The 14144-nt window shown below is 30.6% G+C and overlaps 2 protein-coding genes and 1 long non-coding RNA gene across 5 annotated transcripts; all 3 read right to left on the reverse strand.

Moving 5' to 3' along the window:
* Positions 1–4797: 4797 nt before the first annotated feature.
* On the reverse strand, positions 4798–6688 carry LOC120199822. The gene is made up of 4 exons (XR_005523484.1): positions 6212–6688; positions 5220–5288; positions 5004–5141; positions 4798–4897 (listed from the first exon to the last, which is right to left on the reverse strand). It is a non-coding gene; the product is annotated as an uncharacterized LOC120199822 (long non-coding RNA).
* A 546-nt stretch (positions 6689–7234) lies between these two features.
* Positions 7235–7770, reverse strand: LOC120199823 (histone H2B-like). Its single transcript, XM_039200821.1, has one exon. It carries the CDS (start codon positions 7714–7716, stop codon positions 7297–7299), a length of 420 nt encoding a protein of 139 aa, XP_039056752.1. The 5' UTR covers positions 7717–7770; the 3' UTR covers positions 7235–7296.
* Positions 7771–10256: 2486 nt separating this feature from the next.
* LOC120199835 (soluble inorganic pyrophosphatase 4-like) lies at positions 10257–12960 on the reverse strand. Of its 3 annotated transcripts, XM_039200830.1 has the most exons (10): positions 12831–12960; positions 11984–12121; positions 11866–11894; positions 11502–11567; positions 11303–11410; positions 11028–11093; positions 10817–10937; positions 10613–10694; positions 10461–10502; positions 10257–10360 (listed from the first exon to the last, which is right to left on the reverse strand). In XM_039200830.1, coding segments are annotated over exons 2-10 (651 nt in total). In that variant the 5' UTR covers positions 12120–12121; positions 12831–12960; the 3' UTR covers positions 10257–10359. The 3 variants fall into 3 exon arrangements, with proteins under 3 accessions (XP_039056761.1, XP_039056759.1, XP_039056760.1); XM_039200828.1 differs by lacking the exons at positions 10257–10360; positions 12831–12960 and having other exon boundaries at positions 10460–10502; XM_039200829.1 differs by lacking the exons at positions 10257–10360; positions 10461–10502 and having other exon boundaries at positions 10608–10694; positions 12858–12933.
* Positions 12961–14144: the final 1184 nt, after the last annotated feature.

Raw genomic sequence — 14144 nt, forward strand, 5'->3', positions numbered from 1 at the left:
TCAAAGTCCAATAAATTAATTAGGTATCGATACCACCATGGCGGTATCAATATCACCCTCATGGATATCGATATTCACCTTGAGTAATGATATCAATTCTAGACTTGATGTTTGAATAATTCTCTCTGGTATTGATATCATGTCATCGATATCAATATCCTACGAACATATTCGATATCATGAAGAACAATATTGATACTCCAGGATAAATATTTTCAAATTTTTACACTCGTTCAACCAATAACGATATTGCGTGAATAACATCAATACTACAGCCTAAAAATTAGCATCTACGACTTAGAAATCACTCTTAAATTCCCTTTACATGCTACCATTAAGGCCAACAATTATTTCTAATTTCCAAAGGGGTCCTATAGGATTATTTAGAATCTAAATATCTTATGTTAAACACCAAATTAAGCATTCCAAGTCATAACATGCATAACACTCAAAACATGCTTCCAAACGATAATATAACACAAAGCATCATTTTTATGATAGTCATGCATGGTATTACAAGGGATTAGAGATACAATACCTTGTTCCAAATCACCCAAGAAGGCTTCTAGCTCAACTTCAAACAATATTTTCCTTAACTCTCCTTGCTCTTTTGTTAATCAAGTAAAAAGAAAAGAGGATTCTAATCATTACCAAATACCAAATAATGCTAAAGAACGAATTAGAAACATAAATATACTCAATAAACTCTTTTAGCTATCCCTAAGGCTTAAAACCTTACTAAAACCCTCCTTGAGCTCATGCTTCCAAAAATGAGTGGTATGTTGTTTAAATTGAAGTCTTTGGAATTCTATAAAGGTTTCTTACCTTAAAGAAATTGAGATTCACTCTCAGAGATACTAGGATGAAGCTTGGTTTCAAAAGGGAAAATATAGAGGTAAGTTTAAGGAAGAAGAAAGCTTAAAGAAATTTGGTGAAAAACGATTCATTTCCCCATTAATATTTAGACGTTGATATCATAAAAATCAACTCAAGTCAGCCATAAAAATTATTTACCTTTCTAGTCCCTCAACTTATAAGCCATCATAAAAACTTCCTTGTTAGGCTCAATTGAGCCCAACTCTCACCCCAAATGAGAATAAAAATGTCTTAAGTCCAATTAAGCTCTCTTACCGACCTAAGGTTATCTCAGATCAACGCTCATACATTGATTCAAAATTCTAGTCGTTACAAAATCAAATATTGTTATAAACTTAAACATATTTAAAATAATAAATTTTAAAAAATTTAAGGCCTTTAAGTTGTTATCATAATAATGATGTTAATGGAATTAAGATACAATCAACAATTGTTTATGACATATCAAAATGGTTTTTTTTCTCATTTTTATCATCATTTAAAAAAAATATTTTGATCACTGTTAAGAATTTAAAAGCAGAAAAACAGCGAAAACGAGATCAATAAAGAAAAGATCACACATAAGAGATGATATTTAATGTGGTTTACTTTGTTTATATCCATGAATGAAAGAATAATAATTCATTATAAATTAAAAGATAACGGATGTTACAAATATATGATATCACATATATCTTAAAAGTCGTTATCTATACCAAATCTCGGAGTATCTCAAATAGCCCTCTCAATATCCCTACAAAACTCATCTTTATAACATAAACTCAAAAATTTTAAAACTATAAAAAGATTACATCTCTCAATTATTGCATAATTCTAAAAGCTAATACATAGTCTCTATTTATAAACTCAAATACTTAGTCATCAAGAATTTTTATTCAATAAGAATTATTACTAAATAATCTTAGGCAAAAGGATACTTAAACCCCTCTTACTTAAAAAAAAATTATTGTGGCCCTCAACTTTTTTTTTGCACCCAATGTGACCCTCCAAGTTAGGGAAAAATCTCAATGTGGTCCTTTAACCAATGTTTTTCGACATTGACCAATGACTCCGTTACTTTGTGCTAACATGGTACGTTAAACATGCCAAAATCCTTTTTTTCTCTTCAATTTTGATCACTAAACTTCAAAAGTTTTCAATTTAACCACTCAACTTTTGAATTACTCATATTTTATTCATCATGATTTATTTTATTAATATTTATGTGTGACGTGACATTTATTATTCTTATTTCATTAATATATTATTAAAATAATATTAATTAAATTAAAATTTTAAAATTATATTGAAATAAAAAAAATTTCCCAAAATTATAATTAAATTAAAAAAGTATTCCCTCTGCTTTATATATTTTCAAATCTCCATTCTCCTCCTTTATCCTCTCATTTCATTTTTCTTCCTTTTCAACCAAAGATTTTTTTTTTCCTTTCATTACCTGATCAAGTAGCTCATCCCTAGTTTTTTTTTCAATTTTTTACAAGTTCAATCTGAGTTCACCGAATTTGGCAATGAAAGAAAAAAAAGAAATATTTGGTTGAAAATAAAAAATACCACATCATACATAAATGTTAATAAAATAAATCATGATGATTAAACATGAGCAATTCAAAAGTCGAGTGATTAAATTGAAAATGTTTGAACTTTAATAATCAAAATAGAAGAGCAAAATAAGAGGACCATATTGAGTTATTTTCTTGATTTGGAAGGCCAGATTGAGAGAAAAAAATAGGATGTTGGTATGCTTAACGTGTCACGTCAGCACAAAGTAACGGAATCGTTGGTCAATGATGGAAACAATGGTTAAAGGACCACATTGGGTTTTGTTTTTTTTACTTGGAGGGTCACATTGGGTGTAAAAAAAAGTGGAATGCCACATTGATTTTTTTTTGAGAAGTACAAGGGCTTAGGTACCCTTTTGCCATAATCTTATAATCAAGTAATCTACAACCAATTGAATTATAAAAAAATCAACTTAATTTCTAATTAGAGATTGTCAATATCTTATAATCTTTCCATTGACACAAATTTCATTAAAATATTAATCATTGAATCTTCAACAACTTCAAAAAAATTCGTTGAAGCACTGCCACCAAGTCTTCAACAACTTCAATTCTTACTAATATCTATTGAAAGAACGCTAGATTGATTGAGAATTACTCCCCCTCAATTGAAAATTTGTTGCAGTAAAATTTCTCTTATATGTCTTCAAAATAGCTAACAGAATTCACAAAAAATTTCAATAAAACTCTATAACTCAAACCATGGCTCTTGATACCTTTTGTTAGGAATTTGTAAGGGAAAAAAATAAGTGAAGAGAGATAAATATAGAAAAGATCACACACATGAGATGATACCTTTCTTCGATGTCTTTCACAACAACCTTAGACATCAACAAAATTGTCTCATACCATCTACAACTTTACCAGTTTAGATTTTCTCAAAACTTATTTATAACTCGCATAATTAAACCTAAAAATCTATCATATTAGGAGTTTGTCGGCTTTCTCAAATTTAAGTTATTGAGGCGTTCATTTGAAAATCCAGATGGTGAGAAGAACATTTTTAAGATGACTTAAAATTAGTTGCAAATATCAAAAGGAGAAATGAACTGTAAAAATAGTTCATTTCTTATCGTATACAAGAGGAAGAAAGGTTGAAGTATAATAAATTTAAAATACTCATTTGATAAGTGCATTTAAGGATAAGGACATGAAAATAAAATATCATAATATAGTTATCTAGGGGTCAACTTAAAACATATGTTGTCAAGAGATTTTCTCTTTTGTAACAATTCAGAACTTAAATAAACTTTAAAAATAGTAAACAACTATTTTGATTATTCTAACCGATCTAAACATTATAAGTTTCATGATATTATAATTAAAATTATTTTTCAAAATAAGATCTATAATATTTTTTTGAGAATTTTAAATTTGGATAAAGAATAAGATTTGAGATACGTTTTTTAGGATATATTGGATTATAATTCAATTCTTATGTTTTCATATTTCATTAATCAAAAAATAAATCTGGAACTTCAATAAAATAATGTTGAACAATTCTCTATTTGAATTGAGATAATTATTTTAAAAGAATAAACTTAACACTTTAAAAAATAAGTGTCACTAAGAAGACCCACTAGATAAGAGAAATATTCTTTTAGATTATTATATTGTATTTTTTCAAAAATAAAAATAATGATATCGATAGAATGATAAAAGATGATCTAATCGACTTTCATCATATCATGTAAGGTCCGTTTGTTTCACTGAAAACAGTTTTCGGAAAATGAAATCTGAAAAATAAATTACATTTCTGAAAAACATTTTTCTATTGCTTGGATGCTACATTGTAAAATGTTTTACACTGTTTGATTAATTTTTTTAAAAAATAATTTTTAGAATATGTTTTTAATAAACAAGCACACATATTTTATATTTTTTTTATTTTTTACCTTTTAGTTTTATTAAGTAAATTTTATTTTATATAATTATATTTTATAAAACTTTGAATTTAAATGTTTTATTTATATAAGTACGTCAAATTAAATTTTTAGATAATATTAATAATTTATGTTGATTGTGTTATAAATATAGTATTTTAGGTTTAAAATATTCATGATACTTATTCATTAGTATTTTTAGAATTAAATTTCAACGTATAATTAACATTATGTAGGTTTAATTGATATAATCTTAATAATTTATTAAAAATATATTATCAAAGTTTATAATTAATAGTACACCACATTAAAACAAAAATATTACATAACATTGTAATAATAATAATAATAATGTCAAAGTGTATAATTAATATTACATAATATTAAAACAACAATATTATCCAACCGTAGTACAAAGTCTAATTCATAATTAGTACTACAACACATTAAACCTACAATATTGTTGAAGTCTATAATTACCAATTGCATGAGATAAAGATACCAAAACATCAGTGGACGAAGGGAATGGACCAAAAGTAATGACAGGAACTGAATTCTACATCCCATCCTGAGATCAATCTACTAGAGAACAAGTTTGTTTGACAGTTAAAGGGACATATAAATATAGAATAGTGTTGAGCAGGTTTTTATTCATTTATTATTTAAGAAAGGAAAGCCATTACACCTCGCAGCGCCTTGTCGTGTCAGCTAGAATCCCCAATGCCTCTCCATTTGGAAGAACTGCCAGAACCCAAGGATGTGATTGATACAAGGATGTAGTTTCAGGACCATAACCCCTGGCATCCGTGTTCCATGTAAAAACCTACAAGTATTAATTTTCATTAGCAATAAAAGGGGAGGAAAATATCCTTCATGCAGTCATGTCCTAAAGAAAACTCACTCGTTTTCCTGTTCGCTCTAACTGTCCACTAACTTCTCCAGTTCCATAAACTGAGGTACCAGCGGGAAGCTTAACAAGAAGCAAGCCACCAGATCAGTTAACAAATAAAGTGAACAAGAGAAGAGACTTAACTCTAAAAGAAAAATACACCATCAAAGTGAAAACAGAATATGCTGAATAATAAATGCACAATGGTTTGCAGAGGCAAAATATTCTAAAATGCAAAGTAGTAATAGACCTCAAGTTTGACAATCTGCTGTCCTAGACAACACTCAAAGGAAAGGATGTACAAAGGAGCCTTGTTGCTCACAATTAGTACATCCCATTTTTCATTTTCGACAAACCAATAATTTCGCAACAAAAAGTTAAAACCAGAAGCAAGAATGAATATGATCGAGAGAAGCAAACAATCAAATAAACTAAATTTAGAGCAAAAGAAGGTAACAGGAAATGAGAGTGATGAGACTGCATGGAAAGGAATAAAATCAAAGGTGAAACTGAGGCATGCTGTGACAGTTAAAGCAATGGAACTTTAAGATTGAAGTGATCCGATTATGGTTTCTACTTAACCGTCTCAGGAGAGAGAAGCATTTAGTCTTAATTTGTTTTCTGTGAACAATAGTCCTTTTTTTTTATCATCATCTACCTCGTTGGTTCTGTGAAGTATTGCATCCCATTTTTCATTTTCGACAAACCAATAATTTCGCAACAAAAAGTTAAAACCAGAAGCAAGATTGAATATGATCGAGAGAAGGAAACAATCAAATAAACTAAATTTACAGCAAGACAATAAGAATCAATTCAAGGCTCTCAATCCGAAATCCACGTCTCAATCTCCATGCAAAATCAAAATGAAAGAAAAAGAGAAATCGAACTAATTCCACTCAAATCAAAATGAAACAGAAAAAACTAATTTGGATAATATTCCCCCAACAAGTTGAAGAACAGTGTATAAGAAGAAGAAGAAACGTGAAAGCAGATATCAAACAAACCTGAAGAAAAATTTGGTTGTTGATGAGGATGACGATGGAGACGAATTAGAGTGAGTAAATACGCAGCGACAAAAATATAATTTCAAGGCTCCTTCCCCCGTGATACTGCTGCTAAGGGCCACTGCGGACATTTCCATTTAAGTGCAATAAAAATCTGCAAACTGCAAGCTCCACTATCACCAACTGCAGAAAATGACCTAAACATATATCACCTGAGAAGATGACCGTCCGCCGGAGTCAACAAACACCGGTGAGAAGAAGGCCACTTGATGGAATGATTTTAGGTGTGAAGAGATTTAGGGAAGGGAAAATGAAGGAACGTTAGGGAAGGGAAAACGACTTCCCTTTTTTAAAGGTTAAGTTGTTTTACGATGAGAAGTTTAATTTTAGGCTGACCATAAAACATTCTCAGATGACTTTCGTGCTTTCCTGAACCAAACAGACCCTAAATTTTGACTGTAAAAGTGTATTGATTTCATATAAAAAAAAATTAAATCTATAAAAGATAATAAAATTGAAAATTTTATCTCGTAATTTGAAGGTGGAAAGTAAGTTAATTAATTGTAAATGAATATTTAAAATTAAGATTGATGCAAATGGATAATAAAATTAAAAAATGATGTCATTATTAATTATGTATTTTTATTATACCAGTGTTAATGGACAATTCAAGAGATGACAGTTCATAGTGGTTTAGATGGAGGGAAAATGTTTTATCTCATTATTATTTTTGAAAAAAAAATATTATTTATATTCCATGCATAATAATTATATTAAAATCACTTAAATATTTCATACTTAGAAACTGGAAAATTAGGGTTTCAATTCATTTTCCTCGGTCCTATTTTGAAGAAAAAAATATTTCATCCCAAAACCTAGATCTGATAATACGATTTAACCGCCTCCCATTCGACTCAAAATTCATCTAAGCCATAATCTGATTATATTCATAAACAGTAACCAGATCCATTTATCAATCTATCTATTGCAACTAAAACATTTATAAAAAATTAAAATCCAGTAGCGAATATACTAATCTGATTGCAATATCAATTTAAGAGGAAAAAGAAAGAACAGAAACAAATCTAAGAACTGGTAAATTTGGTAACCGCTTTGGTTCCTTCAGAGACAGCATGTTTAGCCAATTCACCAGGCAAAACCAATCTGACCGCCGTCTGGATCTCCCTCGACGTAATCGTAGGCTTCTTGTTATATCTGGCCAATCTCGAAGCCTCCTGTGCTAGTTTCTCAAAGATATCGTTGATGAAACTGTTCATAATCCCCATGGCTTTGCTCGAGATCCCGATGTCTGGATGAACTTGTTTCAAAACCTTGAAGATGTAGATCTTGTAAGTCTCGGTGCTCTTCTTGATCTTCTTCTTCTTCTTTTCTCCGCTGTCCTTTGAGATCTTTTTCTCAGCCTTCGGCCTCTTCTCTGCCAACGCCGGAGATTTCTCCGCTACTGGCTTCTTCTCTGCAGGCTTCTTCTCGGCTTTCGGTGCCATGTTTTGTGGGGAAGAAAAATGGACTTTGTGTGTGTTGAGAAAGAGCGAATTGAGGGGAGTCGGCGGATTGAGATTTGGGATGGGGGTTGTTTATATAGAGTTGTGGGATGAAATTTTATTGGTTGCTTGAGGTTCACGCGGATCGGTGACGTGGCCTTGTACGTGTCGATTAGATGTGAGGCTAGATGTCACAGTTGAAATAGTACTATTTAATTGGATAAACTATACGGAAGTCGGTTTTATTTTGTCTTCATGTTATTTTAATCATCAAATTTAAAAACATTATATTTTAATTAATTATGGTATTGATTTATTATATTTATTAATTTATTGACCTAATATTAAAAATAATTAAAACTAAATTCTAAATTTTAAATAAAATATTAACTAAATTTTCATTAATAAATAATTTTTAAATTTAACAAATTATCAATGTCTTAAAATATTTTTATTTAATATAATATTTCATTCTCTTAAAGTTCTCCTCCCTATTGTCAACTCTTTTTTTTTAATTTAAACCATAATTCATTCATTAGAAAGTGCCTCTACAATTACAGTAGCTTCAATACAGACTTGAAGATCACATTCAAAGTACAATTTAAAAGTTTCTCCTCGTATTATATTTTATTTAATTAAAATTATTCAATATTTTTTATCTTGATCATAAATGAATATAGTTTTATAAAAATGAGAGTCCATTTTAATTGATAAAAATATTTTATTTCGGATTATTTTTTTTTACATAAATTTTAAAGTTTTTTTTTGGAACATTTAGTTATATTAGTTTTAATTGTTATTAAATTTTTAAATTGAAAGATTATGTGAGAGTAGGGATGAGCATGGGTAGGGTTTTTGGTCCACCCGACCCGACCCGACCCGAAAACAAATGATCCTCCACCTGAGACCCGATCATATCCGACCAAAATAAAATTTCACCCGACCCGAATCCGACCCGACATATAACTTAGAAACCCGACCCGAAATAATAATAAAAATATTATTTTTATTCAATAAAAACAGTGATTTAATTGGAAAAAATATATATATAGAGGGGTATTATTGTAATTATTCCTAAATATATAAGATCAAATTATATATTTTTCCGGGTCAGGTTGGATATTTTTCACCTTAAATCCGAATCTAATTTTTTAAAAAAAAACTACCCAATCAGGTCGGGTCGGATCAGAACCCGTCGGGTTCGAGTCCCGTGCCAACTCTATTTGAGAGTTATACTCCTATTAAATTATTTTCTTATTATATTTATATATGCCCAGTCAATTATATTTTTCTGAATTAGTCATTATGACCGAAAAGGAAAATAGCGTTGAAAGATAAGTTAATTGAATAGCTATACCGGAGGAAATAAGATACCAGTAAGGCATAAGGCAAGACTCCTGATAAAAGACACACGATATCAAATATTCCAAAGCAATAGAAGAAGTGAACTTTTTCCCCTATTGTCAACTTTGAACCATTACATATTGTCTCTCTAATAATCTTTTCGATGAATTAAAATCATCATCACAATTTTTTTTTCATCTTATCTCATTTTATCCAATCAAACTTTTTTTAAAATTAACTCAAAAATTATAAATTCAAATGTGAGTTTTAAAATCTTTTTCCATCGAATTAACGTTATTCATTTTTCAGTTAATTTCAAATGAAATATATTGTGTACTAAAATCGTCATCACAATTTTTTTTTTCATATTTCTCATTTTATCCAATCAAACATTTTTAAAATGAACTCAAAAATTATAAATTCAAATATGAGTTTTAAAATATTTTTCATCGAATTAATATTATTCATTGTTCAATTAATTTCAAATGAAATATATTATGTGCACTAGAATGATCAAGTGTCCCCTTTAAAATTTAAATTTTCTTTAATTATTAATTTCTTATATTTATTATGTTAATCTTAACATTTAATGTGTATTTATATATATTCCTTTAAAATTTATGTATTTATGTATTTATTTATACATGTTTTGCATTTTATCTATATTTTTAATTTTCTGACTGCCGGAGGTCTTCCACGGAAACTACTCTCAACCTGACGTTAGGGACAGCCTACTACACTACCTCCCCCTTACCCCATTGCATATGGAAATTGGGTTTTGTTGTTGTTGTCGTCGTCTAAATCGTTCAATGATAGTAACCACCTCTTTATTGGGATCGTCTGTCGGAGGCAACGATTATCAAAATCCGACATAGGTAGACCATTTTCTTCTCTTTTAGCTTTCTTCTTTTGTTTATGACCTTTGTTCTTTGTTGTCGTTGCTTTTCGGTTGAGTCACGATTTTGGTTTGGGTGGTGGGCTTAGAGGTTTGGTTTTGTTTCGAGAAGATGTAGACAGCAACTCAAGGGAGCTATATGATGGCTCCAGCTGCAGTGAGAAACCGAGCGGTGGCTCTGGGTGTGTTAATGGTTGAGGTTCGGTCGGCAGCAAGTATTGTTGGGATTTGGGTAGATGTTTGATAAGTTCTATTGGAATTTGTATATCTAAGAGAGAATATTGAACATCAAAATTTAGTGTCGTACGTATAATATAGTCTATATCATAATAACAGTGAGAATTATCCAAAATCATCAGTGCGTATTTTCATATTTTTCCATCTAGAGACTGTATTTTAAGGGATAACCACGAGATTACTTGGGTGGTGAATGCAGTCTGCAGTGCGCTATGTAGTTATAGCAGAAACATGTTCACAAAGATATATAATGGCAGAAACGTGTAACAACTACCGCCTTAAGCTCTCCACTATGTAGTCCGCGTATAAATCCCTATCAACCAAAAATAATGTTGATATGCAATTAAAATCCAGAAACTACAGGATTGAATCAAGTACTTAAAGCCTATTCAATCGAATCAAAGATATAAAACAATCACTTACATGGAATGCTTGATCACCTCATATGCAGTTGAGGCGGGCAGAAAGTCATTAACAGCAACTTCCTTGTTCTCGTTCTTTTTGTCTGAAAATTATTTATAACGGAAAACACAAGTTATAAATGCAACCAGCAGTTTAACATGGATTATCTTTGCTTGTAGAACTTACATCAGCACATGATTTGCTACTAAGAAGGATTAAACTTACAGTCTTCAAAGAAGCGGCGAATCTCAGCTAAACGGTGAGGGGGAAGTTCCTTGATATCATTGTAGTGACGGTACTCAGGATCATCAGCACACACGGCAATAATCTTGTCATCTTTCTCACCCTACATTCATGGTTTCAGATTTCATTTTTCTCATCTGGTCTTAAAAATTGGACAAGTGTTTTAGATTTTTAATCTGTTGCTAATGCATACCTGGTCAATCATAGGCATCAGACCTATAGCTTTAGCCCGAAGAAAGCACCCCGGGAGAACGGGCTCCTGCAATTCATTGGTGTATTGCAACAAAAAGTTAGACCCTTTGAATATGCATAACATTTTAGGGAAAAATAAAATAGGACCATGCCGATCTCAAAATGCACTGGAAAAATCAAAGGGGCATAAGACAGTTTAAGAGCATGAAACATGTCATGCACCCATGCATTAAACTATGATACTTTCAAAATGAAAATGAGAACCAAACGGCGTACCTGCATTATGATCAGGACATCCAAGGGATCTGCATCTTCACAAAGAGTGCGAGGAATGAAGCCATAGTTGTGAGGATACACAACTGATGAATAAAGAATACGATCAACCTACAAATTTATGTACCTTTCATCAGCAACCAATTAAGAATCTCATAGGTATTGCAACTTCTGTAAGTAGTAGGTAGAGATTGGTAATTACCTTGATCAAACCAGTTTTCTTGTCAAGTTCATATTTCACCTTGCTTCCTTTCCCAATTTCAACCACCTGAAAACATTAACCACGTCTTCAATATAAAAATAACAGAATAAGAACACTTAACTGTTTTGCCTATATCTTTTAATCTTAATGGAATTGCACAAATGTTGATTCTTCAATCCATTTCTCAAAAAAATCCCAAGCATGATCAATTAGGTCACTTGGCCGTGTCAAAAGATCTAAAAGGCCAGATGTTTATAAGAAATATGCTAGGGAAAATTAAATGGTGTACATTTTTGTAGGAATGTCTAAAGCATCTCATCCCATCCCAGACATGATATTCAAAATGTAAAGTTAGTGTACTTACGCAGTTAAAAAACGTAGGAGCTCCAGGTCCTATATGAAAAGGTAGAATATAATTAGATTTACTAAAAAGGCAATTAGAAAACCCAAAACTATACACAGCTAAAGCTGACATTGCATACCAATCTCAAGATCATGCCATGGGTGAGCAGCGACGGACCTCCTGGTCATTGAAGAAAGGATCCTTTCATTCAAAGGAGGATGTGACGAATTTTGAGAGTCGGAGGATTTGGCTGGAGGCTCAATTGGTGAAGCCATCACTGTGAGAAATAATTTTAAAGTTAGAAATTAACATGTTTAATAAACGGTGACCATAGAAAAATCATAGAGTTGGTACATTTCTTTTTTCAAAGATCATCTAGTTTAACCAATCAAATACTTGTAAAAATATGCAACGAAAACAAAATTGTCGCCACACTTCGGCGATTTTCTTCTTTGAAAGCGGAAGATTTTCTTAGCAGCAGAGTATCGTCAAATATAATAATAAGAAAACAGTTTAACGTAGAACTCTCAACAATCCAAAAGAAAACTGCCAAATCTTTTAAAAGAAGAATAAGAATTGTCCTAATTGACTCTTTTACTCTGTTTGGAAAAACAATCAAGACGATTTCCTAGCAGAGTCCCCTCGCTCACAGTCGATTTTTTTATTTCTTTTCTTTTTAAAGAAAAACGTTTGGTGACAATTTAATCTATAGCTTATAAAACACAGATCTACAAACTACTACCACTTGAATCTACAAAAGAAATGAGAAAAATACAAAATCAAAAGGCAATAAAAAAGTTAAAAAAATTATTTATCCTCAACATCAACGCCAGAGAATTTCTTACCAGAAAGAGAAAAGAAAAGCAACTCAAGAAAAGTATCTCTGATTCAATGCTACAACCTAGTTACAACTTAAAAGCCAGAAAAATCGTATAAAAAAGCAGAGCATAAAAGCGAAAAAAGAAACGAAAATTCAACGACGTAACCGTCTAGAAACAGATTTGAAACGAAACCTGCAGCGGTTTCCAGTTCTGAAGAAAACGAAGCTTTTGGAGGATCTTGATGAAACACGCGGATCTCAAGAACATGGAGAGCAAAGAATGCCGTGCTCGTTCCCTCTCTCTTTCTTCGTTGCTACTTAAAGGCAACCCCCTCCCCCCAAATTAAACGGAAAATGAGAAAAAAGTTAACATCCGGTGTGACAGAGATATAACAAAGAGGGATCGCGGATATTCTGCGGCAGCAGAATTAATAGTGGGCCCCATTTTCTAATATCTAAGATTACGCGTCCTCTGGTGATTGGGTATTAAGGTGAAGCGAATAAATTCATGAATTTCGTGTTGCTTTTTTAATATTAACTTTTAATTATTTTATATAAATATTATAAAGGTATAAAAAATGCTTTATAATAATATTAAGATCCAATTGACATCTTTTTCTTTTTTTTAGATTATGAGTTTAATATTTATTAAGAGTAAATTTTTTCTTTCTTTTCCCTTAATTAGAAATTATTGAAAAATTGTTTATTATTATCTAAATTACCAATTTTGTCCTCTAAAAATATTATATAAATTAAATAAACAAAATATTATATGACAAATAATTTTATGTTATTAAGAGATGATTCTGAACAAATATTAAAATATGAGAATAATTTAAAATATTATATAAATGAAATCAACAAATGACATAAAAGAGAAAATGGATTTAAATAGTTTGAAAAATTAATAAAATTATATAATCATAAATCCCATAAAATATATTGATAGGTTTGGTTTGAACAGTTAACGTGGGAGCATGGTAGGAAGGTATACATGCAATCCACAATTCCACATTACTCCAAGGCTAAGCACATGCTGGTTGACTTCCCATAATGAAACTACCAGTCTTCTCATTTCTTATTTCTTATTTCTTATTTCTGTTTGTACGCAGCTGATTGTACACTTGTCAAACAATGAACACCACTCACGTTTACCTGTGTTGCTTCCTTTGTTTTGCATACGCCGCTGATTTTTTTTTATTCCTTTAAATTTCTATTGTTGAGTTTCTTTTTGATAGATTGACGTGAGCAACGAACAACCATCGAATCATTTTTCTTATTATTCTCAATTTGTGGGCTTGAAATGGACCAAATGAATCTTTTTATAGTTGCATGCATTTGTTGAAAAGAAGAAATATAAGCTTGAATACTTATTAAAATGATTATTTATTTTATATTATATTTTTAATTTTTTTATTAAGCTAAAGTGATTATAAAGTAGTATACGTTCTAAATACTTTCAATCATTTGACAATGAGCG

Source organism: Hibiscus syriacus, unplaced genomic scaffold, assembly GCF_006381635.1.
Source record: "Hibiscus syriacus cultivar Baekdansim isolate YM2019G1 unplaced genomic scaffold, ASM638163v2 tig00005582_pilon, whole genome shotgun sequence".
Lineage (NCBI taxonomy): Eukaryota > Viridiplantae > Streptophyta > Magnoliopsida > Malvales > Malvaceae > Hibiscus > Hibiscus syriacus.

Bases quoted from the DNA above. Each gene is read 5' to 3' on its own strand.
- LOC120199823 (XM_039200821.1), bottom strand. From the start codon at position 7,716: ATGGCACCGAAAGCCGAGAAGAAGCCTGCAGAGAAGAAGCCAGTAGCG.
- LOC120199835 (XM_039200830.1), bottom strand. From the start codon at position 12,119: ATGGCTTCACCAATTGAGCCTCCAGCCAAATCCTCCGACTCTCAAAAT. The intron at 10,938-11,027 runs GTATGCATTAGC...CCATGAATGTAG, and splicing joins TGATGCCTATGATTGACCAG to GGTGAGAAAGATGACAAGAT. The intron at 10,695-10,816 runs GTAAGTTTAATC...AATAATTTTCAG, and splicing joins TCGCCGCTTCTTTGAAGACT to ACAAAAAGAACGAGAACAAG.